Here is a 27314-nt window from a genome sequence, read left to right on the forward strand (position 1 = left end):
CCCGCCCCGCCCCGTCCTCTCCGCTTCTCTGGGCCCCGCTTCTAGAGACGCGCTTTTTTGTTTTTTTGTTTTGGGTTTTGGTTTTTTGTTTTTGAGACGGAGTTTTGCTCTTGTTGCCCAGGCTGGAGTGCAGTAGTGAATTTTGTATTTTTTAGTTTCTCCATGTTGGTCAGGATGGTCTCGAACTCCCGACGTCAGGTGATCCACCCTCCTCGGCTTCCCAAAGTGTTGGGATTATGGCGTAAACCGGCCTCTGGGCGTTGTTATTTGGCCTTCTAGGGGTAACCCGGCCCTTCTCGGGTATCAGCCCCGCCCCTACTCGCCCAGGCTGCGAACTCTCTGCAGCCAATCAGCGCCCGGCAGTTCGTCCCCGCCTTCTCAAACCCCGCCCCATACCTTTAATCCTGGCAGCTTCCGCCAAACGGGCTCAGAGCCACGCAGCACGCCTTGGGTTCTTTTCTCTGGCCTGGTAATCGCTACTCCTGGACAACGGACCACAGCTTTCCGTACTTAGGGGCCCTCATCCCACCCTCCAGACCTAAGAGCCTGGGTCCCCTGGTCCCGCACCTCCACTTCCCGGCCCCCAGATCCTGGCGCCCCAGTCCTGGGTGTCCTAGACCCAGGCACCCGGGATCCCCGCCAACCAGGATCCAGGCGTCCCGGATCTGCGTCTCCAGAACCCAGCCTCCCGCAGACCTCCGCCATCTGGGCGCATTCAACCTCCTGGAGCCAAGGGCCCCACCTCCCAGCCAAAGAAACTTGTATTCCCAGCTCCCAGGGCCAAGGAACCCAGGCGCTCCGAACTCCCAGCTTTCGGGCGCCTGGCACACGGGGCAGAGCAGAGGAGCCCCAGCGCCCAGCCTGGGGAACTTCAGACACTCCGGCTTGAACTCACAATTCTAAGAAACCCTGAAAAGTTCCAGTCTCCAGGTGCTGTTGCTCAACTCTCAATCCTAGGAACGTCGGGTCCTGGGAAGGAGCCCAAGCGCTCCCAGCCAGCTTCCAGGCGTTAAGAAACCCCGGTGCGTCCCATCATGGTGGCGGATCCTCCTCGTGGAGACTCCAAGGGGCTCGCAGCTGCGGAGCCCACCGCCAACGGAGGCCGGACGCTGGTCTCCATCGAGGACCAAGGCGGGGCAGCAGGCGGCTGCTGCGGTTCCCGGGACAAGGTGCGGCGCTGCCTTCGAGCCAACCTGCTGGTCCTGCTGACGGTGGTGGCCGTAGTGGCCGGCGTGGCCCTGGGGCTGGGGGTGTTGGGGGCCGGCGGCACGGCGGCGCTGGGCCCGGAGCGCTTGGGCGCCTTCGTCTTCCCGGGCGAGCTGCTGCTGCGCCTGCTGCGGATGATCATCTTGCCGCTGGTGGTGTGCAGCTTGATCAGCGGCGCCGCCAGCCTGGACCCCAGCGCGCTCGGTCGCCTGGGCGCCTGGGCGCTGCTCTTTTTCCTGGTCACCACGCTGCTGGCGTCCGCGCTCGGAGTGGGCTTGGCGCTGGCGCTGCAGCCGGGCGCCGCCTTCTCCGCCATCAACGCCTCGGTGGGAGCAACGGACAGTGCCGAAAATGCCCCCAGCAAGGAGGTGCTCGATTCGTTCCTGGATCTTGCGAGGTCAGACCCCGCTCGCCCAGGAGGTGGGGAAAGGTGTTAGGGATGGCGGGAGTGGCCACGTAGACAGGACGGGGCTTTGGGGCCCCTAGGGCCGAGATTCCCCTCTAGAGGATTGGGAAAACTCGACAGGATATTGTGGGGAGCTGCAGTCCTTGGGAGTGTGAGTCTAGCCTCCTGGGGAAAGGGATTTCTAAATTCGGGGGCCTGGGTACATAAGTGCGGTCTTATACAGGGAGAAGAAAGTGGTTTGGGGAGACATAGGGTCTGCTTAGAGGAGAAAGACACTGAGGGGAGGGGACCCTGGGAGGAACTTTTGGGGAAGGAATCTTTGTGTGGTCAAGGGCCCCACAATGGGGCTTCTAGATAGAATTTGGGGCCAGGGTTGGCGAGTTTGGGTTTCCTAGGTAAAGAACCCATGGAGGATCTGAGATGTGAGTAACTCCCACCAGGGCCTCCTCCCAGCCCTGGGCGCCCCCACACCACGTGTCACTGGGACATAACCAGGTTCTGTTCTCAGCGTCCGCCTCCCGCCCACTTCAGCTGGGGCCTCGCGGCTTCCCCTTTTTCTTTTGGGTCAGCCCTGCTACCCCCGCCTTTCCCTCCTGTTTCCTCCTCTGTCTGGGCCACCCCTCCCCCAAGCAGGCAGCCCAGAAGAGGACCAGTTAGAAAGGGGAGCAGATACTTTTCTTTCTCCTGGACTCTGCCCTGTGCCCCAAGAATGCCCTCTCCGACTTTGAGGAGGGCAGGGTGGGGGGTGGGCAGAGGCCCCCATGCCCTTGCCTTTAGGGTTTGCTGATTCAGCGTCTCCAGGTTGAGGACTTCCTGGAAGTTGGGGGGAGGAAATGATTAGTCACGGAACAGGGTTTCCCCAGCCCCTGGGCGTCAGTGCGGGCTAAGATGGAAGGCTGCCGCAGCCTTGGTGTCCCGAGTTGCAGCCTGGGGGCACCTTCTGGTGGGGGTAGATTAGCTGGGTCCTGGCCCAGCCCTGGCCAGGCACACCCACTCCGAGGCTGCTGATGAGGACAGGCCTCCTTTCTGTGCCAAAACAACTGTAGCTCACACTTGGCGGCCACACAGGCTTATAACCAAATGACACACAGCCGGACACAGACACTCGGCTGAGGCTGGAACATCCCCACAAACACATGGCCAGGTACCAGCGGTCACACACGTGCTCACTGTGTCCCAAGACCCCTGGAGCACCCCACTCAGTGATGCCACCAGCTGCACATGCTCAGGAGCACACAGCACACTCACACACACACACTTGTGTGGCCACACACCAATACACTCAGGCTGGGGTGTAGTGGTGCAACCTTGGCTCACTGCAACCTCTGCCTCCTGGGTTCAAGTGATTCTCGTGCCTCAGCCTTCTGAGTAGCTGGGATTAAAGGGGTGTGCCGCCACGCCTGGATAATTTTTGTATTTTTAGTAGAGATCGCGTTTCGCCATGTTGGCCAGGCTGGTCTTGAACTTCTGACCGCAAGTGAGCTGCCCACCTCAGCCTCCCAAAGTGCTGGGATTGTGGGCATGAGCCACCGCACCTGGCCAGACTCATGTGTTATTTTACTCTACCGTGACGCGTGGCTGGCTGCCCATGGACACTGTCCCATACGTCTGAACCCTAACCCACACCACAACCCAATAACATGTGACAGATTGTAAATGGACACACGGCATTGGCTGGACATCAGGTCATTGGTGAGAGGGAGAATGCGGAGTGGTTGGGGCTATGGAGCCAGCTGGCTGGGTTCAAATCCCGGCTCTGCCACTTCCCAGCTGGGGGATTTTCTTTACCCTTCTGGTCTTCAGTTTCCTTTTCTGTAAAATGTGGTAATAGTGCTTGTCCCCAAGGCTGTCGTGAGGATGAAATGGGTTAATTCATATAAAGCACAGGCCAAAATGCCTGCCTGCCACACAGTAGGTGCTGTAGATGGCTTAGCTGCTATATATATTTTTGAGACAGGGTCTCACTCTGTCCCAAACTGGAATGCAGTGGTGTGATCTTGGCTCGCTGCAGCCTCAATCTCCTTGGGCTCAAGTGATCCTCCCACCTCAGCCTCTAGAGTAGCTGGAACTACAGGCTACCATGCCTGGCTAATTTTCATACTTTCTGTGGAGACACGGCTTCGCTGTGTTGCCCAGGTTGGTCTTCGACTCCTGGCTCAAGCAGTCTGCCTGCCTTGGCCTCCCAAAGTGCTGGGATTCCAGGCAAGAGCCGGGGTGGCTTGGCCTTAGCTACTATTTTCATCTCAAGGCAGACACTGTCACACCAGAGTAGGAGCAGCCTTGTAAACACAGAAATGCAGATGCATATTCACGAGATGCGAAGCCGTGCTTTGTCCGTCCCCCCCAGTACCACTCCACACTGCCTCTCAACACACCCAGATCCTCCCCCATACCCTCAGAGCCGCAGGCCAGCCCACTGGAGGCCAGCCCTCCTGGAGGAAGTGGCTGATGCAAGCCATCCAAGGTATTAAGTTTGCTGCATGGGGTGGAGCTGAGGCCCCGGGGTGACCTGCCCTGGCCTGCCGTGGGAGGCCAGCATTCCTTACCCTGCTCCCAGCCCACAATGCCTCATGGTTAGCACGCGAGCCTCTTGGGGCTAAAGGCGGCTGCAAAGGGGTGCAGGCTGCGACTTCCCACATCCTGCAAAGGGGTGCAAGCTCAGTTCCAACCCTGCCTGGCTGAGGCATGAGCAGGGGCTGCGTTTGGGTGCAGACAGGGCCCCAAAGCTTCCCCTTACCGCCTTAAAACACAGACCCAGCCCTCAGACATCGCTGCCCTCCACCCACGGTATCTAATAACCCTCTGTACGTCTGTCTTTGCAGAAATATCTTCCCTTCCAACCTGGTGTCGGCAGCCTTCCGCTCAGTGAGTCCTCAGGGGTGTGCTGGGGTGGGGGAGGACAGGGAGACATGCCAGCCAGGGGGAGCCCTTGCCGCCTGACTTTGGGTTCATGCCTAGAAAGATGCATGTGCAATGAGAACATCGGCTTAGAGCCTCCCATGGACTGTAATTCTAGCTGTGTCACCCTGGGCAAATGTGTTGACCTCTCTAAGCCTCAGTTTTCCACCTCTGGAAAATGGGGGTACTGATTGTCCTGCCTCCGTGACAGTCGATGAAATGAGATCACACTGAAGGGATGTGGAAAGGCAGGCTTTGGGCATTGTTAGCTTGGCACGGGGTTGGGGGGCCCTGGTGAAGATGGACACTGACTCTTTCTAACCCCCCTGCAGTATGCTACTACTTCCTACGAAGAGAAAAATATCAATGGAACCCTGGTGAAGGTGAGAGCGGGGGAGGCATTGGGGGCTCTGCCTCTTTGCCCATTGCTATGATGTTTTGGTTTTCTTTCTGCCTCAGTCTTTGCTGTGGAATTTGACGGATGCTTTCTGCGGTCCTTCCCCAGTTTCCGTGTTTTCTGCCTTCTGGATAGGTCTCTACTTTGTCCCCTCTTTTCCCGCCCCAGGCTGATCTTCCTTTCTGGTCCGGGCTCTTTCTTTTTCGCTTTATCCGCCCTGCCCCCCCCATTGTATGCTGCCCATTCCCTGTCCCTTCCCACCCACCCTCAACCTGGCAGCCAGCCAGAGGGTCTTTTTTTTTTTTTTTTCCTGAGACAGGATCTCTCTCCATCATTTAGGCTGGAGTACGGTGGCATGATCCCAGCTCACTGCCGTCTCGACCTCCCAGGCTCAAGTGATTCTTCCCACCTCAGCCTCCCAAGTCGCTGGGATTATACCACACCTGGCTAATTTTTGTATCTCACAGAGGCTGGGTTTCGCCATGTTGCCCAGGCTGGTCTTGAACTCTTGGGCTCAAGTGATCTGCCCAGCTCGGCCTCCCAAAGTGCTGGGATTACAGGCCCGAGGCATTGCACCCTGAGGAGCTTTTCAAAACACAAATGTGACCTTACCTCTCCACTACCCAGAGCCCTGCCATGTGCCCCAGTGCCCTCAGAAGAAAGCCCGGTCTCCTTGCTACAGTCTGTGACCAAGATGTCCCTGTGAGGTCAAACCCTTGCCAGTTCACCCAGCTGCCCAGCCTCAACTAGTGACTCTGCCCAGGTCATTCTTCTCTAGCCACAGTAGATTGTGGCTGTTTGAATGCCCAGGTTGCACTCATTTCTAGGCTGTTGCACATTCTGCTTCCTTTCTCGAGATCCTTCTATCATCCCTCTTTACCTGGTCCACTCCTCCTGTCCTCCAGGTCTCAGCTCAGATGCCCCTTCCTCCAGGAAGTCCCCCCTGACTGCCCCCTTCTCCCCAAGCTGGTACTGCCCTCTCTCAGTTCCCATACTCCCCTGGGCTCCCTTATTCCAGCTCCACCTACTCTGTGCAATCCCTGACAACTGGTATATGTCCCCTGAACCTGAACTGGGAGCCTTGGGAGGAAGGGGCCCAAGGGCTGCCTTATCCTGCTGGGTCCCAGTGATGTCCAGGACAGGCCCTCAGTGACTGCACAGTAGACTGAATGTCCCTTCCACCCCGATCTGTTGCTTGCCTGCAGGTGCCCATGGGGGAGGAGGTGGAAGGCATGAACATCCTGGGCTTGGTAGTGTTTGCCATTGTCTTTGGTGTGGCACTGCGGAAGCTGGGGCCTGAGGGGGAGCTGCTTATCCGCTTCTTCAACTCCTTCAATGAGGCCACCATGGTGCTGGTCTCCTGGATCATGTGGTAGGTGGTACGAGAGGGGGCTGGGGATGGGTGGGGCCGGAGAGTCACTCTGCTGTCAGAGGCAGGCAAGTGGCATTCTGTGTGGAGTGGGGAACCCTCCATTCACTCTTTGGAGCCAGATGGTCTGCATGTAAATCCAGCATTGACCATTCCCTGGCTATGTGATTTTAGGCAAGTAATTTACCCCTCCGCTTCAGTTTCCTCATCTATAAAATGGGAATAGCTCTTTGGAAGGCGGAGGCAGGTGGATCACTTGACGTCAGGAGTTCAAGACCAGCCTCACCAACATGGTGAAACCCCGTCTCTACTAAAAATACAAAAAATTAGCTGGGCGTGGTGGTGCGTGCCTGTAATCCCACTTACTTGGGAGGCTGAGGCACAAGAATCGCTTAAGCCTGGGAGGTGGAGGTTGCAGTGAGCCGAGAGACGGTACCACTGCACTCAAGCCTGGGCCACAGAGGGAAACTCTCTCAAAAAGAAAACAAAAAGCAAATACAGTTCACAGAAGGTATTAGGACAGTGCCCGCTTCTTGTATCCCTTCGGTAAATCCTAATAGCAAATATTTAGTGGGTGTTTTGCTTGTATAACTTCTGGGTACTTCCCACTGGTCAGAACCTGGGAATCTAGCCTTGCCTTTCTGCACAAGTGGCTGGTAAACTATGCATTTCTTTTTCTTTCCTTCTTGAGAACCGAGGCTCGCTCTCTCACCCAGGCTGGAGTACAGTGGCAAAATCTCAGCTCACTGCAACCTCTGCCTCCTGGGTTCAAGTGATTCTCCTGCTTCAGCCTCCAGAGTAGCTGGGACTACAGGCATGTGCCACTACGCCCAGCTAAGTTTTCTATTTTTAGTAGAGATGTGGTTTCACCAGGTTGGCCAGGATGGTCTCGATCTCTTGACCTTGTGATCTGCCTGCCTCGGCCTCCCAAAGTGCTGGGATTACAGGCGTGAGCCACTGTGCCTGGCTGAAACTATGCCTTTTTTTCTGTGACTTACAAGAAGGGACCAAGGACATGACTAGTCAGCGATGGTAGACAGGTGCTCGATGATTGAGTAGTCTAGGGAAGGGATGTTGGGAGGCCTCTTGGCTTGGAGCCATCCCAGGGATCTTCAAGCCAGGAAAGGGTGCTAAAGTAACCCCACCTGAAGTTTATAGATTGCTTATTGTCTGTAAAAAGCGTCAGCTCCCTTCAGCTGGCATCTCATTGCATCCTCCCAGCATTCCTGTGAGAAATCTGTTGGATGTGGTGTAACCGGCAAATGACTCAGAGGACCTCGCTGGGGGGGTGGGGGGGCGGGGGGGGTGTTGGGAAGATTCAGTATCATGTTGAAGCACAGAGCATATCAAAAATGCTTCATACCTGGGAGTTGTTACTAAGACCTGGGCCATGGCCTTTCTAAAATGTGTATTTTAGGCCGGGCGCGGCAGCTCACCCCTGTAATGTCAGCACTTTGGGAGGCCAAGGCAGGTGGATCATGAGGTCAGAAGTTCAAGACCAGCTTGGCCAATGTGGTGAAACCCTATCTCTACTAAAAAAAATACAAAAATTAGCTGGGTGTGGTGGTAGGCGCCTGTAGTCCCAGCTACTCACGAGGCTGAGGCAGGAGAATTGCCTGAACCTGGGAGACAGAGATTGCAGTGAGCCAAGATCATACCACTGCACTCCAGCCTGGGTGACAAAGCAAGACTCCGTGTCAGAAAAAAAGAAAAAAGAAAAAAAATAGAGCGAGAGAGAGACATGTTCCCCAGGCTGGTCTTGAACTCCTGGGCTCAAGCGATCTGTCTGCCTCTGCCTCCCTACATGCTGGGATTACAAGCATGAGCCACTGTGCCCAGCCTATTTTTATTTTTTGTAGAGATGAGGTCTTGTTATGTTGCCCAAGCTGGTCTCGAGAACTCCTGACCTCAAGTAATCCTCCTGCTTTGGCCTCCTAAAGTGCTGGGATTATAGGCATGAGCCACGATGCCCGGCCTCTTTTTATCTTTCATCATCTGCAGAGAACGTATTGGTTCATGCTTCAAGTCATGCTGGCTGCCATAGTGAACGGTATGTGAATGGCACACATTGATGGACACTTCTTTTTTTTTTTTTTTTTTTTTTTTTGAGACGGAGTTTCGCTCTTGTTACCCAGGCTGGAGTGCAATGGCATGATCTCGGCTCACCGCAACCTCCGCCTCCTGGGTTCAGGCAATTCTCCTGCCTCAGCCTCCTGAGTAGCTGGGATTACAGGCACGCGCCACCATGCCCAGCTAGTTTTTTGTATTTTTAGTGGAGACGGGGTTTCACCATGTTGACCAGGATGGTCTTGATCTCTTGACCTCGTGATCCACCTGCCTCGGCCTCCCAAAGTGCTGGGATTACAGGCTTGAGCCACCGCACACGGCCAATGGACACTTCTTTCTGGCTCTTGTGAAGCCCAAATCTGGTGGCTACTGCTTCACATGGTGATGGCAGCACCGAGGCTTGCTTTTTTTTTTTTTTTTTTTTTGAGACAGAATCTTGCTCTCTTGTCAGGCTGGAGTACAGTGGTGTGATCTTGGCTCACTGCAACTTCTACCTCCTGGGTTCAAGCAATTCTCCTGCCTCAGCCTCCAGAGTAGCTGGACTTCAGGCGCGTGCCAGCATGCCCAGCTAATTTTTGTATTTTTAGTAGAGACGGAGTTTCACCACGTTGGCCAGGCTGGTCTTGGTATCCTGACTTCAAGTGATCTGCCTGCCTCGGCCCCCCAAAGTGCTGGGATTACAGGTGTGAGCCGCCATGCATGGCCACACTAAGGCTTTTATCTTCCGGGCTGTTCTACCTTTGAGGGGAGAAAGAACATGAGGTTGGCACAGGGGCTTCAGGGGCCAGGCCTGGGAGTGGTGCCCACGCTGAAGCACACGTTGCTGAGTCTCCTCTTGAGCTGAGGAAGGCGGGAAGATGTGGGCAGGGTCCTGAGCCTCACGCCTGGCTACTGGGCCCGTGGCAGAGCCGACAAGCTGTCTCCTGTGTTACTGATCAGGTACGCCCCTGTGGGCATCATGTTCCTCGTGGCCGGCAAGATCGTGGAGATGGAGGACGTGGGTTTACTCTTTGCCAGCCTTGGCAAGTACATCCTGTGCTGCCTGCTGGGCCATGCCATCCATGGACTCCTAGTACTGCCCCTCATCTACTTCCTCTTCACCCGCAAAAACCCCTACCGCTTCCTGTGGGGCATTGTGACGCCGCTGGCCACTGCCTTTGGGACCTCCTCCAGGTACGGCCTTGGGGTGGGCTAGGCGGGATGTCTGAGCTAAGGGGCAGGAGTGGATGAAATTTCCTGTGCCGGGGACATTGGATCTGGGTACAGAGGCCATAATTAGGAGAGTCTCATAAGGCCCTGGATTTCTCCCCACCCTTAAAAAAAGAGGAAATGATTGCCCTAGAGATTTACTGCCCAATTCCGTACACTCTCTCCTCATGGACCTGGGGGCACTCTTTTTTTTTTCTTTTTTTTTGAGACGGAGTCTTGCTCTGTTGCCCAGGCTGGAGTGCAATGGCATGATCTCGGCTCACTGCAACCTCCATCTCCTGGGTTCAAGGAGTTCTCCTGCCTCAGCCTCCCGAGTAGCTGGAATTACAGGCGCATGCCACCATGCCCAGCTAATTTTTGTATTTTGGTAGGGACGGGGTTTCACCATGTTGGCCAGCCTGGTCTCATCTCCTGACCTTGTGATCCGCCCACCTCGGCCTCCCAAAGTGCTGGGATTACAGGTGTGAGCCACCGCGCCTGGCTATTTTTCTTTTCTTTTTATTTTTTTAATGATGGAATCTGGCTCTGTTGCCTAGGCTGGAGTGTAGTGGTATGATCTTGGCTCACTGCAACCTCTGCCTCCCAGGTTCAAGTGATTCTATGCCTTAGCCTCTCAAGTAGCTGGAACAACAGCTAATTTTTATATTTTTAGTAGAGATGGGGTTTCGCCATGCTGGCCAGGCAGGTCTCAAACTCCTGGCCTCAGGTGATCCACCTGCCTCAGCCTCCCAAAGTGCTGGGATTGCAGGTGTGAGCCACCATGCCCGGCCCCTGGGTTCTTAAGTTCCGCTCTGATCCAGCCTCGGAGCTCCTTCCACCCTCTCTCCTGGGCGTTTCATTCATGTCTGCCGGCCCTGTTCCCTTAGAACCCGAACTTCCAAGACAATAATAATTCTTAGTGTATCATTAGTGTATTGTTTGGATCCAGCAGGACCCAGACGTTAGAATTTAGGTGTGACTTGTGTGGATATTTTGGGGGGCGGCAGTCTATACTCTCCCAGGGGTTCCATTTTGTAATCCCGGTATTGAGTTCCCTAGTGCTGCCTGCTTGTGGGAAAAGAACCTAGATACAGCAAGAGAGGGCTGGGGGCGGAGCCTGGACATCGTAGAAGATAAAGGGGGTCTAGGTTAGAGGGAAGGGCTTTGGACCAGGGGACGGCTGGGAAGGTGGGTAGGGTTTCCGCTGGGCAGGTGGTGTGGACAGGCTCTGAGTAGGCGGGGCTTTGGCTGGGCAGGTTGTGTGGGCGGGATCTGGGTGGACGGGGCTACTGCTGGGTGGGTGGTGCAGGTCAGACCTGGAGGGTGGGCAGTCTTTGGCTGGTTGCGTGAAGCGGGATCTGGTGGGGATCCACCAGGTGGGGTGGGTGGAGCTTTGGCTGGTTGGGGTGGAGTGGGCGGGGCTTTACCTGGGCTGGACCTGGAGGGTGGACTGAGCCCGTCAGCCAGTTGACCTAACTCAGCTCCCCTGTCCCTTGCAGTTCCGCCACGCTGCCTCTGATGATGAAGTGCGTGGAGGAGAATAACGGCGTGGCCAAGCACATCAGCCGCTTCATCCTGCCCATTGGCGCCACCGTCAACATGGACGGTGCCGCGCTCTTCCAGTGCGTGGCCGCCGTGTTCATTGCGCAGCTCAGCCAGCAGTCCTTGGACTTCGTAAAGATCATCACCATCCTGTGAGTGCCAGGGAGGCAGCAGATGGGACCCCCGGACCCCAGCTGACCCCCATCTTCTCCCGCAACGGAGGCGTCAGCCTAACCTCCCACCTTCTCCCTCAGAATCACAGCCACAGCGTCCAGCGTGGGGGCGGCGGGCATCCCCGCTGGAGGTGTCCTCACTCTGGCCATCATCCTCGAAGCCGTCAACCTCCCGGTCGTCCATATCTCCTTGATCCTGGCTGTGGACTGGCTAGTGTGAGTGTGGGTCTGGGGACTGCGGCAGGGGCCAGGGGTACCCCTGGGAAAGAGGATGAGTGAGTGTGAGTCCTTAGAGCCTCTGGACAGAAGAGGAGGAAAGGAAGGAAGGAATTCTGGAGGAAATGGGAACCTTGAGCATTCCTGAGCGCAAGGAATGGCATCTTTGCGGCTCTAAGAGGAATGTCAGAAAAGTAGGGAGTCTGTGTGGTGAATACAGTAGACTCTTCCGCCGGACTGCTCAGGTTCACATCCCGGCGCCACCATTCGCTGTTATGACCTCGGGGAATGCTTAATCTCCCTGTGTCTCAGCTTCTCCATCTGTAAAACGGGGAGAAGAAGGGTCTCTCCCTAAGGATTAGATAACAGACACACCTCCTTTAGAGCAGCCCCCAGTAATTAGTGATTGCCACATAATTATTTGCTGTCATGATTAAGCTGCTAAGGGTATAAAGATTGGACCAGGCGCGGTGGCGCGTGCCTGTAGTCCCAGCTACTCGGGAGGCTGAGGCTGGAGAATCGCTTGAGTCCAGGAGTTCTGGGCTGTCATGCGCTATGCCAAACAGGTGTCCGCACTAAGTTCAGCATCAATATGGTGACCTCCTGGGAGCAGGGGACCAGGTTGCCTAAGGGGAGGGGTGAACCGGCCCAGGTCGGAAATGGAGCAGGTGGAAACTCCCGTGCTGATCAGTAGTGGGATCTTGCCACTGCACTCCAGCCTGGGCAACCAGGCGAGGCCCCATCTCTAAAAAAAAAAAAAAAAAGCAGCATGAAGATTGGAAAGCAGCCAGGCACAGTGGCTAATGCCTGTAATTCCTGCATTTTGGGAGGCCTAGGAGGGTGGATCATTTGAGGTTAGGAGTTTGAGACTAACCTGACCAACATAGGTGAAATCCCATCTCCACTACTCAGGGGGCTGGGGCAGGAGAATTGCTTGAACCCAGGAGGCGGAGGTTGCAGTGAGCCGAGATTGTGCTACTGTACTCCAGCCTGGGCAACAGTGAGACCCCGTCTCAAAAATAAATAAATAAATAAAAATAAATCTGGGATTAATGATTGGCCATGGTTGCACAAGTCTGAATATACTAAAAAATACCAAGATGGACACTTTTAAAAGGTTAATTTATGGTATGTGAATTATAGTTTGATTTTGTTTTGAGACGGTCTCACTCTGTGGCCCAGGCTGGAGGGTAGTGACGTCATCATGGTTGTGATCATTGCAGCCTCCACCTCCCAGGCTCAAGCGATCCTCCTGCCTCAGCCTCCTGAGTAGCTGGGACTCTAGGCATGCACTATCATGCCTGGCTAATTTTTTTTTTTTTTTTTTAAGACGGGGTTTCACTATGTTGGTCAGGCTGGTCTTGAACTCCTGACCTCAGGTGATCCGCCGGCCTTGGCCTCCAAAGTGCTTGGATTACAGGCATGAGCCGCCACGCCCAGCCATTTTTTTTTTTTTAATCTATCTAGAGATGGGATCTCACTATATTGCCCAGGCTGACTCCCAACTCTTAATTTTTTCTTTTTAGATTCCAGGGGGAGAAGGGCAGGAGGCTTAGCCCCTTTCCTTCCCTCTCCCCCTCTCCCCTTCTCCCCTCCTCCCCTCCCACTTACTCTGCTGTCATTTCTACCCCTCTAGGGACCGATCCTGTACCGTCCTGAATGTAGAAGGTGATGCTCTGGGGGCAGGACTCCTCCAAAATTACGTGGACCACACGGAGTTGAGAAGCACAGAGCCTGAGCTGATACAAGTGAAAAGTGAGCTGCCCTTGAATCCACTGCCAGCCCCCACTGAGGAAGGGAACCCCCTCCTCAAACACTATCGGGGGCCCTCAGGAGATGCCACAGCCGCCTCTGAGAAGGAATCGGTCATGTAAACCCCGGGAGGGACCTTCCCTGCCCTGCTGGGGCGCTCATTGGACATTGGATTATGAGGAATGGATAAATGGATGAACTAAGGCTCTGGGGGCCTGCCTGCACACTCTGGGGTGCCAGGGGCCCCAGCCCCCTCCAGGACAGGAGATCTGGGATGCCTGGCTGCTGGAGTACATGTGTTCACAAGGGTTACTCCCCCAAACCCCTAGTTCTCACTTGTCCCCAACTCAAGTCTAAGTAATAGCAAGATGGAGAAATAATGGCCTCCTGCCTCCTCACCACGATCTGCCTGGCCTTCCGTGTCTAAGAGAGCAGGTCACAGGTCACCATGGGGAATTCTAGCCCCCACCGGGGGGATGCTCCAACACCATGCTGGTGATTTTGGTGGTTGTAGTGTGTGTGTGTGTGTGTGTGTGTGTGTGTGTGTGTGTGTGTGTGTGTATCGGTGGGGTGTGTTCCGCGACCTCCCATCTCCATGGTACGTACCACCCTGTCCCCAGATCCCCTATTCCCCCCACAATAACAAACACTCCCAATGACTCTGGCGAGAGAGTGAGGACAGAAAACTGCTGTCACTCCAGAAGACAATTTTTTATCAATAAAATTGAGTGTCAACTATTTAATCAGGTGTTCTTCAGAATTTGACTTAAAGCATTAGCCGCTGCAAGGACAATATCTGCTCATCAAGAAACACCCCTGGGCTGGGCGTGGGGGCTCATGCCTGTCATCCCAGCACTTTGAGATCGTGCGGGGCCAGTCGAGTTCAAGACAAGCCTCAGCAACATTCGGAAATGAAGGCCGGGCACAGTGGCTCACGCCTGTAATCCCAGCACTTTCGGAGGCCGAGGGGAGCGGATTACAAGGTCAGTAGTTCGAGACCAGCTTGGCCAAGATGGTAAAACCCCATCTCTAATAAAAATACAAAAATTAGCCAGGCGTGGTGGTGAGCGCCTATAATCCCAGCTGCTCAGGAGGCTGAGGCAGGAGAATCGCTTGAACCCAAGAGGTGGAGGTTGCAGTGAGCCAAGATTGCGACACTGCACTCTAACCTGTGTAACAGAGCAAGACTCTGTCTCTCTTTTATTTTTTATATTTTTTTGGGAGGGTCTCTCTTTTTTTTTTTTTGGGACGGAGTTTCGCTCTTGTTACCCCCAGGCTGGAGTGCAATGGCGCGATCTCGGCTCACCGCAACCTCCGCCTCCTGGGTTCAGGCAATTCTCCTGCCTCAGCCTCCTGAGTAGCTGGGACTACAGGCACGCGCCACCATGCCCAGCTAATTTTTTGTAGTTTTAGTAGAGACGGGGTTTCACCATGTTGACCAGGATGGTCTCGATCTCTTGACCTTGTGATCCACCCGCCTCGGCCTCCCAAAGTGCTGGGATTACAGGCTTGAGCCACCGCGCCCGGCCCGGGTCTCTCTTTTTTTAAAAATATATTTTTATTTCTTTTCATGCTCCCTCTCCACCTCCTCCCAAGACTCTGTCTCAAAAATAACAACAAAATTTGTACAACTCATGGTAACATTTTTCCCCATTGTGACCACCTACGTAGGAATGCAGGCATCCCTTCATATCCCGACTCTCATCCAAATTGTCCCAATAGTGATTTTTTTTGGAAACCCCAAAATTGCTACTTGCATAAAAACCCGCCCTGCAACTGTTTTACATCCTGTGTAAGTTCAGAATATGGACGATGCTGGCCAGGCACGGTGGCCCACACCCCTTAACCCAGCATGTTGAGAGGCTGAGGCGGGCGGATCAGCTGAGGTCAGGGGTTTGAGACTAGCCTGACCAACATGGTGAAACCCCGTCTCTATGAAAAATACAAAAGTTAGCTGGGTGTAGTGGGGGGCACCTGGAATCCCAGCTACTTAGGAGGTGGAGGCAGGAGAACCGCTCCAGGAGGCGGAGGCTGCGGTGAGCCGCAATCGCACCGTTGCACTCCAGCCTGGGCGACGGAGTTAGACCCTGTCTCAAAAACAAAAGAAACAAACAAACAGAAAGGACTATACCACTGTTGCGTCTCACCTGTTCTTCTGAGACAGGGTCTCTTGCTCAAGCGGAGCGCAGTGGTGCTATCACGGCTCACTGCTGCCTTGACTTCCTGGGCTCAAGCAGTTCTGCGTCAGCCTCCTGACTGGCTGGAACTACAGGTGCACACCACCACCACCGCTAATTATTATTATTATTATTATTATTTTGAGACAAGGTTTTGCTCTTGTTACCCAGGCTGGAGTGCAATAGCACGACCTCAGCTCACTGCAACCTCCGCCTCCCGAGTTCAAGTGATTCTCCCGCCTCAGCCTCCTGAGTAGCTGGGATCACAGGCGTGCGCCACCACACCCGGCCAATTTTGTATTTTTAGAGAGATGGGGTTTCTCCGGTTGATCAGGCTGGTCTTGAACTCTCGACCTCAGGTGATTTGCCTGCCTTGGCCTCCCAAAGTGCTGGGATTGCAGGTGGGGGCCACCATGCCCGGCCTCTGATTTTTATTTGTAGAGATGGGGTCTCACCAAGTCAGGCTGGTCTCAAACTTCTGGACTCAAGTGATCCTGCCACCTCGGCTTTGCAAAGTGCTAGGATTACAGGTGTGTGCCCCTGCGCCCTGCCCTACTTCTCATCTGTTCTAACATGTTAGGCGTTGTTGATATCTTCCGATTCTCCACAGCCCCTGTGTTGACTTTGGCGAGCTGCCTGGAGGCACCACTGACCTGGGTCCAATTATAGATGGTATCTTTAGTATCTTTTCGTTTGTTTGCTTAGTTAACACCCCATGATCATTGCACTGTGAAGGACAATGGAATTTTTTTTTTTGAGACAGAGTTTTGCTCTTATTGCCCAGGCTGGAGTGCAGTGGTGCGATCTCGGCTCACTGCAACCTCTACCTCATGGGTTCAAGCGATTCTCCTGCCTCAGCCTCCTGAGTAGCTGGGATTACAGGCGCCTGACACCACACCCAGTAATTTTTTGTATTTTTAGTGCAGACAAGGTTTCCTCATGTTGGCCAGGCTGGTCTCGAACTCCTGACCTCAGGTGATCCACCCACCTTGGCCTTCCAAAGTGCTGAGATTACAGGAGTGAGTGACTGCATCTGGCTTCAAACTTTTTTTTTTTTTTTTTCAGTCGAAGTCTTGCTCTGTCACCCAGGCTGGAGTGCAGTGGCACAATCTTGGCTCAACGTAAGCTCTGCCTCCCAGGTTCAAGCCATTCTGCCTCAGATTTCCAAGTAGCTGGGACTACAGGCATGCACTACCACACCCAGCTAATTTTGGTATTTTTTAGTAGAGATGGGGTTTCACCATGTAGGCCAGGCTGGTCTTGAACTCCTGACCTCAGGTGATCCACTGGCCTTGGCCTCCCAGAGTGTTCGGACTACAGATGTGAGCCACTGCACCTGGCAACTGTTGCATTTTTAATAGAGACGTGGTTTTACCATGTTGGCCAGGCTGGTCTCGAACTCCTGACCTCAGGTGATCCACCTCCATGTCCCAAAATGCTGGGATTACAGGTGTGAGCCACCACTGTGCCTGACCATGCCCAGCTATTTTTATTAGAAAAGTTTGTTTGTAAAGAGGGGAAGGGATCTCACTATGTTGCCCAGGCTGGTCTTGAACTCCCAGGCCAAAGTGTTGAAGTGTTGGGATTACAGGCGTGAGCCACTGCACTCAGTGTCAAATACGTTTTAAAATTAGTGGCTGGGTGCAGTAGCTCGTGCCTGTAATCCCAGCACTGTGTGAGGCCCAGGCAGGTGGATCATCTCAGGTCAGTAGTTTAAGACCAGCTTGACCAACATAGAGGAACCCCATCTCTACTAAAACTACAAAAAAATTAGCTGGGCATTTGTAGTTTCAGCGACTCAGGAGGCCGAGGTGGGAGAATCGCTTGAGCCCAGGAGGCGGAGGTTGCAGTAAGTGGAGGTCTTGCCACTGCACTCCATGCTGGGACAGTGAGGCTCTGTCTTAAAACAAGCAAGCAAGCAGTGGACTGTCATTAAAATGAAATCTATGCAAATCCTGTGTGAAAGATGAAAATGGTGGGCTGGGCGCCCCCCTCTGCCACCTCCAAATTCTGGAGCTTGGATCTGGAACCCACCAATGTGGACCCTGCGGGTCTCAAACCCCTGAGCTCAAGCAATTCTCCCACCTCCACCTCCCAAAGTAATGGGATTATAGGTAAACCACCACACCAGGCCTGTTCTACATTTTTTTTTTTTTTTTTTTTAAGGCAGGGTCTCACACTGTTGTCGAGGCTGGATTGCAGTTTCATGATGATGGCTCATTTCAGCTTTGACCTCCCAGGCTCAAGTGATCCTGCCACCTCAGCCTCCTAAGTAGCTGGGACTACAGGCCCGTGGCACCATGCCGAGCTATTTTTTTTTCCTTAAGTTTTTTGTAGTGACAGGGTCTCTGTACGTTGTCCAGGCTGATTTTGAACTCCTGGGCTGAAGGGAGTTCACCTACATCCCCAAAGTGTTGGGATTACAGGTGTGAGCCACCGGCCGGCCCTGTTCTCCTTTTTCAATAGCCACGGTCCCCTCCCAACAGGCTATAGCATTCACTGGTTTATGATGTTTATTGTGTCCTGCCTGTCCCCACTGGGAAGGTCACTCCGTGGGGGAACCATCTTTGAATTGTTCACTGCTGTATGCTCAGAGCCTAGCACAGCGGCTGGTGCATGCGTATAGCACATGCTCAATAAACACTGGTGGAATGGTGGAAGAGGCTGGTTCATTCCTGATTCTGCTCCCTGGCAACTATGTGACCTTGGGCCTCACCCACTGGTGACAATGGCTCTGTTATGCCTCACCCAAAGGCTGCTGGTGCGGGTTACATAAGAGCAGGAGAAAAAACACTTTGATGGGCATTCCCTGGGTCCCAGTTCCCAGCTTCTGTCTTCTCTCCCTTTCCCCACTGCCCCTCCCACCCCTCATGCCTCTCTAAAGGAACTTGACCTGGGAAGAAGAGCCCAGGCTGGCCCGGGATTGGGGTTGGTCCTGGGTTCTAGGCTCAGAGTGGCAGTATGGGGACAGAAAGGCAGAGGGCAACCACTCAGTTTTGTCTCTCTTAGAGACAGGTCCATGTTCTTAGGCCTATTATTCTGCCTCCCTTCTGCTCTTTCTGAGGCCAACCCTATTGAGGTGTAATTTACATACAATCAGTCCGCGAGGTGGCTCACGCCTGTAATCCCAGCACTTTGGGAGGCCAAAGCAGATCATTTGAGGCCAGGAGTTCAAGGCCAGCCTGGCCAACATGGTGCAACTCTGTCTCCACTATCAATACAAAAATTAGCCAGGTATGGTGGTGCACACCTGTAATCCCAGCTACTCAGGTGGCTGAGACATGAGAATCATTTGAATCCAGGAGGTGGAGGTTGCAGTGAGCCAAGATTGCACCACTGCACTCCAGCCTGGGCAACAGAGTGAGACTCTGTCTCAAGAAGAAAATTTTTCATATGATAAATTGTACCCATTAAAGTCAATTAGGCCAGGCTCAGTGGCTCACGCCTGGGATCTCAGCACTTTGAGAAGCTGAGGCAGAAGGATCGCTTGAGCTCAGGAGTTTGAGACCAGCCTGGGCAACACTGGGAGACCCTGTCTCAAAAAAAAAAAGAAAAGGAAAAGAAAGAAAATACAGTTAAATGAGTTTTGACAGATGCACATGCTGCGAAAAACCACTCCCGTAATCAAGGTACATGATATTCTCATCATCCCCAAATTTCCTTGTGCCTCTTTGCGTCTGTCCCTCTTTGCAGTCTGTCTCATCAGTGTCCCTGTCCCAGGTAACCACTAATTACTTGTACATATATATATGTAACAGATTAGCTGGGTGTGGTAGCACATACCTGTAGTCCCAGCTGCAAGGGAGGCTGAGGTGGGAGAATCATCAGCTTGGGAAGTGGAGGCTGCAGTGAGCAGAGACTGCGCCACTGCCCTCCAGCCTGGGTGAGAGTGAGGCCCTGTCTCAAAAACAACAACAAAAACAATCCTTTATTGCCCCAAATGTAATACGGAGGAGCAATAAGAGGATAGTAACTTACCATATGCATTTCCATATGCAAATGTGTGGAGCCACCTCCCCAGAACCCAAGGAGGTAGGCAGATGTTTACGCCTGTGATATGGACAGTTCTAACACGCTGGAAACACATGGACTGGTGTCTGATTACCAACAGCCATGGGCAGTGTGAGTTTTTTTCATATGGTGGACAACCTTTGGCCAAGTTTTAAACAAAACTGAACACAAGCTTCCCTCATTTTATATGGTAGTTGTACTTCCTGGAAGATTCCGAGACCATTTAAAAACAAAAAGGACTTTGTATTTACGAGAGAGAGATTTTGGGCTCGGATAATTATTACCAGGGTTTTTACCTCCCAAGTAAGGCTAAAATTTAGTTGGTCTGAACTAGTATGGAAATACTAGTTGTTAAAATACTGAAATACTTCTCTTCCGGTTGGATAATAGTATGAGTAGTTGAGAAAGCAGTAATTAATAATTCAATACATATTTGAATAAAAACTAGTTCAAGTTAATTGTGATAGATTTTCTGTCATATCATAACTTAGGTGACAATAAGGATTTTTGTTTTTTGAGACAGGGTCTCACTCTGTTGCCCAGGCTGGACTGCAGTGGCATGATCCTGGCTCACTATAGCCTTGACCTGCTGGACTCAGGTGATCCTCCTCCCTCAGCATCCTGAGTAGCTGGGACTGCAGGTGTGTACCACAATGCCCAGGTAATTGTTGTATGTTTTTTTTAAAGATGGAATCTTGCTGTGTCACCCAGGCTGGAGTGCAGTGGCACGATCTCGGCCCACTGCAACCTCCACCTCCTGGGTTCAAGCCATACTCCTGCCTCAGCCTCCCCAGTAGCTAGGATTACAGGCACGCACCACCACGCCCAGCTAATTTTTGTGTTTTTAGTAGAGACGGGGTTTCACCTTGTTGGCCAGGCTGGTCTCAAACTCCTGACCTGGTGATCCGCCTGCCTTGGCCTCCTGAAGTGCTGGGATTACAGGTGTGAACCACTGTGCCTGGCAATTGTATTTTTAGTAGAGACGTGGTTTCACCAAGTTGGCCAGGCTGGTCTCGAACTCCTGGCCTCAAGTGATCTGCCTGCCTAAACCTCCCAAAGTGGTGGGATTACAGGTGTGAGCCACCCCGTCTGGCCCCAGGCTGGTCTTGAACTCCTGGACTCAAGAAATACCCTTGCCTCAGCCTCCCAAAGTGTTGGGATTAATGGTGTGAGCCACCATGCCCTGCTCGATTTTTGCAATGTTTTGTAGAGATGAGGTCTCTCTATGTTGTCCAGGCTGGTCTCGAACTCCTGGCTTCAAGCCATCCCCCTGCCTTGGCCTCCCAAGGTGCTGGGATTACACTATACCTGGCCTAAAATAAATATTTGAAATATTCGATGCATATATTGACATATATTAATTTATATTACAGTGGTAAAATATTACCAGTGGCAAAATATTTTGACTATGACCCTTCCTTCCTGAATGTCCAATGAGACATCTGGAAACTGCAGGAAACAAGGGATGGCCGTGCTGTGTGGCGATTCCCGCAGATGACAAGACATCTGCCTCCCTGGACCACACCTGCCAGGAGCCAAGAGCACCTGCCGGCCACGACGATAACGCAAATCATCCCCACACATTCCAGAATCCTCCCTGGTGACCCGCCAAGTCTCTTTGTGAACCATTTGTAGGTTCAGTGGTTAGAAGCAGGGGGCTGGGTTACAAGAAGTCAGGTTCTGGATGTCTGAGCCTCAGGGGACTGGGTCAAACATTAATCTTCTCTTGCTGGTCTCTGAAGCCTGCTCCTCCTCCAAGGAATGCACAATTGTGCAATATTACCAGTCTCCTCAGTTTACAGGTTCAGAGAGGCAGCGACTTGCCTGAGATTACAAAGAAAGCAAGTGGCCAACTAGGATTCAAACCCAGCCAGACTCCGGATCCCCTTCCTGTGAATATCTTTCATTTCTTGGAGGCACAGAGAAACGGCGACGCTCCCCCAGGCCCACCTTTCAATTAAGAAGAGGTCTTTCTCTATTGCCCAGGCTGGTCTCAAACTCCTGAACTCAAGCGATCCTCCTGCCTCAGCCTCCCAAAGTGCTGGGATCACAGGTGTGAGCCACCGTCCCCGGCCAGCTTTTTTTTTTTTTTTTTAACCTTTGGTCCTGGTGCCGGGTGCTCACTCCTCGGAGTGCAAAACAAGTCATTGGGATGAGACAAGAAACAAAAACCTTTATTCATATTCATAATTTTAAAATGGAATAATTTCAGCTTTATTACTAACATACAGATAGTAGTATCTGTACGTGTTTATAAATAAATACACACATATTGGGAATACATGCCCAAATATCGTTTACTCTTAGGTGCATAATCAAAAAAGGAAGACTGCCATTGCTTTCACCTGCTAAGCGGGTCTCCGAGCCCCTCTTGGTGCCCATGACTAGAGAGGGGCATAGTGGGTAAGACAATTGTGGGCTCCAGAGCCTGACCACCTGGGTTCAAGCCCCTGATCTGCCCCTTCCTAAGCTGCCTGACCCTGAGCAAGTGATTCACCATTCCGGCCTCAGCTTTCTCATCTGTATAATGAAAATAGCAGCTGTGACTTCGGAGGGATGCATGAGTTGACCCAGGTGAAACACTGAGGAGGGTGCCTGGTACCCAGTAGGTGCTCGGTGAATGTGAGCTATGGTTATTGTCTACCCTGCCGCGCAAGTGGGGAAGTAGATGCAGACAGCTGAAATAATGAGGTAATCATCATGAGTGGAGCTGAGATCCAGAGCTCTGTTCTTTTTCTGTTTTAAAAATAGAGACAGGGTCTGGCCACGTTGCCCAAGCTGGTCTCGAACTCCTGGGCTCAAGCTATCCTCCTACCTCGGTTTCCCAAAGTGCTGGGATTACAGGCGTGAGCCCCCGCTCCAGGCCGAGCACCAGGTTCTCGACCATAGCCGCACCTTGGAACTCCGAGCATTTCCTCCTCTGCAAGACGGCGTTAAGAGCAGCATGAAGGTCACGGCTCTTCCAGGAGGGAAGGAGGTCTCGGTCACTGCTGTCCCGCCTCCCACAGGGACTTGGAGAGAAGTCCAAAGGCTCAAGAGAGTGGATGGCTATGGAACCGAGGCCCCGGGCGTACTGCCGACCCGGGAGCCACAGTGAGCCACCAGGAGCGGGACCGGCGCGCCCTCTGGTGGCGGAAGCAACCCCTGCAGCCAAGGGTCCCACATCCTGGAGGCAACTGAGGCATAGAGAACCCGCGACGCTCCCCGAGGCCCACCTGACTTATAAGCGCTATAGAGCCAGGATTTGAATCTTGCCACTCTGGCTCCGGAGCCTGCAGTCTTTCTCTCTGTTTCCAAAACCCCTCCCCTGCCGCAGAGCGCAGGGCTCTCGGAATCCTGGGCAGGACACTTTTCGGGTCTGGGGCCGTCCTCGGCCTTGCAGGACGGCGCGGCATCCTTGGCTCCCTCAATGACTGGACCGACCCAGCATGTCCCCATGCATATCCACGGCTCCCAGTGGGCATCACCATTTGAGAATATCTAGAGGTCGCTTCCCATTCTCGTCCTGGTGCTCTCCTCCTGCCAATGTCAGCCTTCTCTCAAGCTCTCCTTCGAATTTCTTCCTTGGTCAGTTTCCCCTCCCCCTGTCGGCCACACACCCCTCCACCCCTCACCCTTCACCCAAAGCTTCTCCACATCCGAACAGACCCCGGAAAAACAAAGGCGAGGGTGTCAGGGCTTCAGCCACTTCCCGTCAGACTCAGTAGTGCCGGGTTGGGGTACTGGGGGTTCTCGATGACCCCGGGCCCGAACTTGAGCTCCAGGAAGCGGCGGTAGTTGTTCGGCGCCTGCGCCACAAAGCCGGCAAAGGGCAGGGGCACCAGCGGCTGCAGGAAGTGCTCGGGGAACTCCACATCCTGCCGGTGGTCCAGCCACGTGTCCTTGGTCATGACGCCGTTGCGGGGGTAGAAGGGCCACAGGTCCACATGCAGGTGGTTGCTTTCGCTGTACTGCACGCGGAAAAAGTCGCCCTCAACCGCCTTCTCCCATACGAAGCCGCGCTCATCCACCACCGAGCCGGCCTCGGCTCCCCGCAGCTGCTCGCAGTTGCCCACATCCTCCAGGTAGATGCCCAGGTCCACGTCGTAGTCCCACGGGATGATGTCCCCGTGGCGGGCAGCTCCTAATAGTGAGCCGCCCTCCAACCAGTAGCGTACGCCCGCGGCCTCCAGCACGCCCACCACGTAGCGGGCGGTCTCGCGCAGCGCGCGCAGGCAGCAGGGCGGCGTCCAGCGGTCCTCGTAGAGGTAGGCGGGCGTATCACCTACAACGGTTCCAAAGCAGCGCGTGGTCTCCTTGTTGCAGCCAAACCACTCTAGCCGCCCGCCCTCCCAGCTCACCAGGCGGATGCCCAGTGCGCGGAGCAGCGCCGCCCGCCGAGTGCGCCCCTCGCGCTCCGCCTTCCAGCGCGCGTGGGCCGTGGCCAGCGGGGGCTGGTGGGCTGCGGCGAAGGTCAAGTCCAGCAGCTGCACCGCCCAGCCGCGAAGGGAGGTCTGCAGGAAGAGGCTGGTGCCCACCGGCCGGGCCAGGGGCGCCGAGAGGTTGAAAAGGTCGCGGGCACGCAGGAGCACCACTGCGTCTCCTTCCAGGGCGTCGCAGCGGGGAGCGGGGGCTGCGCCATAGCGGGCGGTCCACTCTCGCAGGCTGACGTTCAGGGCCAGGCACCGGGCAGGGTTGGCCGTAGCGACGGGGGCGGCCACTAGGCGTGCGTTTCCTGCGCGGAGCGCCTCCACCATGCGCTCCAACTGGCCCGGTGCCTCAGCCCGCGTCCCATCAGGTACCAGGGCCACAAACTCGGTGGTCACGTAGGTTTCCGGGCGCGAGGCCGAGGCTGGCCGGTCCAGGGCGGGCTGGAGTAGTGCTAGACGAACGTTGGGGATGCGGGGCAAGGCCAGGGGCGGGTAGGGGAGTGTGTCGGCTGCCACCACCACGGCCTGGGCCGGGTCTTGCTGCAGGAAGGAGTCCACCAGCTCAGGCACTGCGTTGTCAAATGCCTCGAACTCCCTCACCAGGACGGTGACGCGGGGGCCGGCAGCAGAGGCACGGCGGGGGCCCCGGGCCCTGGAGTTCCTAGGCTGGTGCTGCAGCCATGAGACATAGAAGAGGACCAGAAGGTTGAGGGTGATGGCGGCTGCCAGGGCAGCCTGGCAGCGGGTGAGCCGCATGGGGCCGAAGGCTGGGGCTAGCTGGGCCTCCGGGGCATCCTGGGGAGGGGGAAGAAAGGGAAGGCTGCAGCTGATTGTCAGAACCGCCTTATTCTGCCACCCTCAGCCTTGCCCCTTTCCCCAGCTTTCTCAATTCACCTTCTTTTCCTTATTTGGCTTCAGGTTTGACTTCCCCTCCTCCAGGAAGCACTTCCTGACCTCCCAGGCTGGGTCATGCACCGTCTCTGGGCGCCCTTGGCCCCCTGGGTTCCCCCACCGCAGCCTGACCACTCTTAAGCCATCAGTGCTGGGGAAAAGCGTGTGTCTCTACTAGCTTTCAAGACCCAGGAGGGCGGGACCTGAGCCTGGCTGGGTCCCCAAAACCAAAACAGAGCCAGATACACAGTAGGTGCTGGATAAGTTTTTTTGTTTTTGTTTTTTAAAGTGAATCACTTTCCCTTCTTCATTCAGTTCCACCCTCCGCCTATTCTCTGTCAGCTCATTCAGATTCAGGCTCAGTTATAAACACCCTCGCCCCATTCCCACTCTCATCTCCCTCTCTACCATTCCCTCCTCCAGGAAGCCACCCCATCTCCTCCACCCTGCCCCCAAACACCCTGGCCCTGGCTCCAGAATGAGGCTGATGCCACAGCCCTCAAGCCCCTTCCCTGCCACCTCGTCACTTCCCCGAATCCTGTGCCATCCCTTCATCTCCCTGATGCTCAGCCTGACAGCTCTGGCTTTGCATGAAAAGCCAGAAATGATTTTATTTTTTAAAAATTAGAATTATCCCAATTTTAAAATACTGGCCACTAAGAATTTTTTTTTTTTTTTTTTAAAGAGTGGGTCAAACTAACAGAAACAAGTAGAATGGCAGGACCAGGGGGCAGTTGGGGGTTGTTTGATGGGTACAGAGTTTCAGTTTGGGAAGATAAAAAGGTCCCAGAGGTTTGTTGGCACATCAGTGTGAGTGCACCTAATACTACTGAACCGTGTGCTGAAAAATGGTTAAGATTTTTTAAGATGGTACATTTAATGTTATATATATTTTATTAGAATTAAAAAAAATTTTTTTTAAAAGCAGGGTGCTGGAAAAAAAAATCATGCCGGGCACGGTGGCTCATGCCTGTGACGTCAGCACTTTGGGAGGACAAGGCGGGTGGATCACCTGAGGTCAGGAGTTTGAGACCAGCCTGGCCAATATGGTGAAATTCCTTCACTACTAAAAATACAGAAATTAGCCAGGTGTGAGGGCGGACGCCTATAATCCCAGCTACTCAGGAGGCTGAGGCAGGAGAATCACTTGAATCCAGGAGGTGGAGGTTGTCGTGAGCCAAGATTGCACTCCAGCCTGGGTGACAGAGCAAGGCTCCATCTAAATAAATAAATGAGAAACAAAATGAAAGTGGGGTGGGCCGGGTGACTCACACCTGTGATCCCAGCAATTTGGGAGGCCAAGGGAGGAGGATCACTTGAACCTGGGAGGTGGAGGTTGCAGTGAGCCAAGATGGCACCATTGCACTCTCGCCTGGGTGACAGAGCGAGGCTCCATCTCGGGAAAAAAAAAAGAAAAACAAAAGTGGGGAGGTGAGGACAGGTATAGTGACTCACACCTGTGATCCCAGCAATTTGAGAGGCCAAGGCAGGAGGATCACTTGAGTCCAGGAGTTCAAGATCGACCTCAGTAACACAGGGAGACCTCATCTCTACAAAAAATAAAAAGTTAGCTGGATGTGGTGCTGCTCACCTGTGGTCCCGGCCACTCAGGATGCTGAGGTGGGGGGATGGCTTGAGCCAGGATCATGCCACTGTACTCAACCTGGATGAGAGTAAGACCGTCTCAAAAAACCCAACAACAACAAAAAAGTGGGTTGGCTTGCATTAAAAGAGGCTGCCAACCAGGACACTCCACTCCACATTCATCGGCCACACCCTCAAGCAAGACCTAGATGGCGCTGTCTCCTTGTCCCCATCAAGACTTTGAAAATGTGGCTGGCGGGTCTCCAGCATAGATGGTGTAGCTCTGGGATCCAAGCAGATGCTCAAATAATGTTTCTCCATGAAGGCTTTTTGCAGGTTTCTGCCCTTCCCGGAGAGAGGGGACGTCCAGCTAACCTTCCTATGTCCTAAATCCTCTGTCCCCTCCCCATTTCCATAGCTCCATCCTCAATCAGGGCCACCCACATTCCATCCAACCTCCCCCGGATCTCCTGCCAGCTCCACTCCTCGTGACAGCCAGGAGTCTTCCTAAAGCACAAGTTGGGCCTCTCCCTCCCCTGCTCTGAACTTGCCATGGCTCCCCAGTCCCAGAGGAGAAAGTGGAAGCTTCTTCTGACATTCCCCTTATCTGTCCGCCATTCCACCATCATCTCTTGCCATGCTTCCCCCAACCTGTATGTTTACGTCACCCTGAACATTTTCGCAAACTGCTCTTATTTCTTTTTTTCTTTTTTTGAGATGGAGTCTCCCTCTGTCCCCCAGGCTGGAGTACAGTGGCATGATCTCATCTCATTGCAACCTCTGCCTCCCAGGTTCCAGCGATTCTCCTGCCTTAGCCTCCTGAGTTGGTGAGACTACAGGCCCGTGCCATCATGCCCAGCTGATTATTATATTTTTAGTAGAGATGGGGTTTCATCATGTTGGCCAGGCTGGTCTCAAACTCCTGACCTCAAGTGAGCCGACCGTCTTGGCCTCCCAAAGTGCTGGGATTACAGGCACGAGCCACTGCACCCAGCCACTAATCTTGATTTTTTTTTTTTTTTTTTTTA

At 53.8% G+C, this 27314-nt stretch overlaps 2 protein-coding genes across 5 annotated transcripts in view; one reads left to right on the top strand and one right to left on the bottom strand.

Annotated features, from left to right (window-relative positions):
• The first annotated feature begins 1034 nt into the window (after window positions 1-1034).
• SLC1A5 (solute carrier family 1 member 5) lies at window positions 1035-13957 on the top strand. Its single transcript, XM_032262549.1, has 8 exons — window positions 1035-1603; window positions 4435-4477; window positions 4843-4893; window positions 6113-6279; window positions 9283-9516; window positions 11031-11225; window positions 11328-11462; window positions 13099-13957. The coding sequence occupies exons 1-8, from the start codon at window positions 1035-1037 to the stop codon at window positions 13334-13336; spliced, it is 1632 nt and encodes a 543-aa protein (XP_032118440.1). The 3' UTR covers window positions 13337-13957.
• A 7628-nt stretch (window positions 13958-21585) lies between these two features.
• The window catches only part of FKRP (fukutin related protein), a 9990-nt gene continuing 4261 nt past the window's right edge, over window positions 21586-27314 (bottom strand). For all 4 annotated transcript variants that reach the window (XM_032262551.1, XM_032262552.1, XM_032262553.1 and 1 more), the window contains one exon: window positions 21586-24606. In XM_032262551.1, coding sequence (XP_032118442.1) covers window positions 23083-24567 — 1485 coding nt within the window. In that variant the 5' untranslated portion in view covers window positions 24568-24606 and the 3' untranslated portion in view covers window positions 21586-23082. The remainder of the gene's footprint in view (window positions 24607-27314) is intronic.

Source organism: Sapajus apella, unplaced genomic scaffold (assembly GCF_009761245.1).
Source record: "Sapajus apella isolate SASKATOON/1434 unplaced genomic scaffold, GSC_monkey_1.0 scaffold130, whole genome shotgun sequence".
Classification (NCBI taxonomy): Eukaryota; Metazoa; Chordata; class Mammalia; order Primates; family Cebidae; genus Sapajus; species Sapajus apella.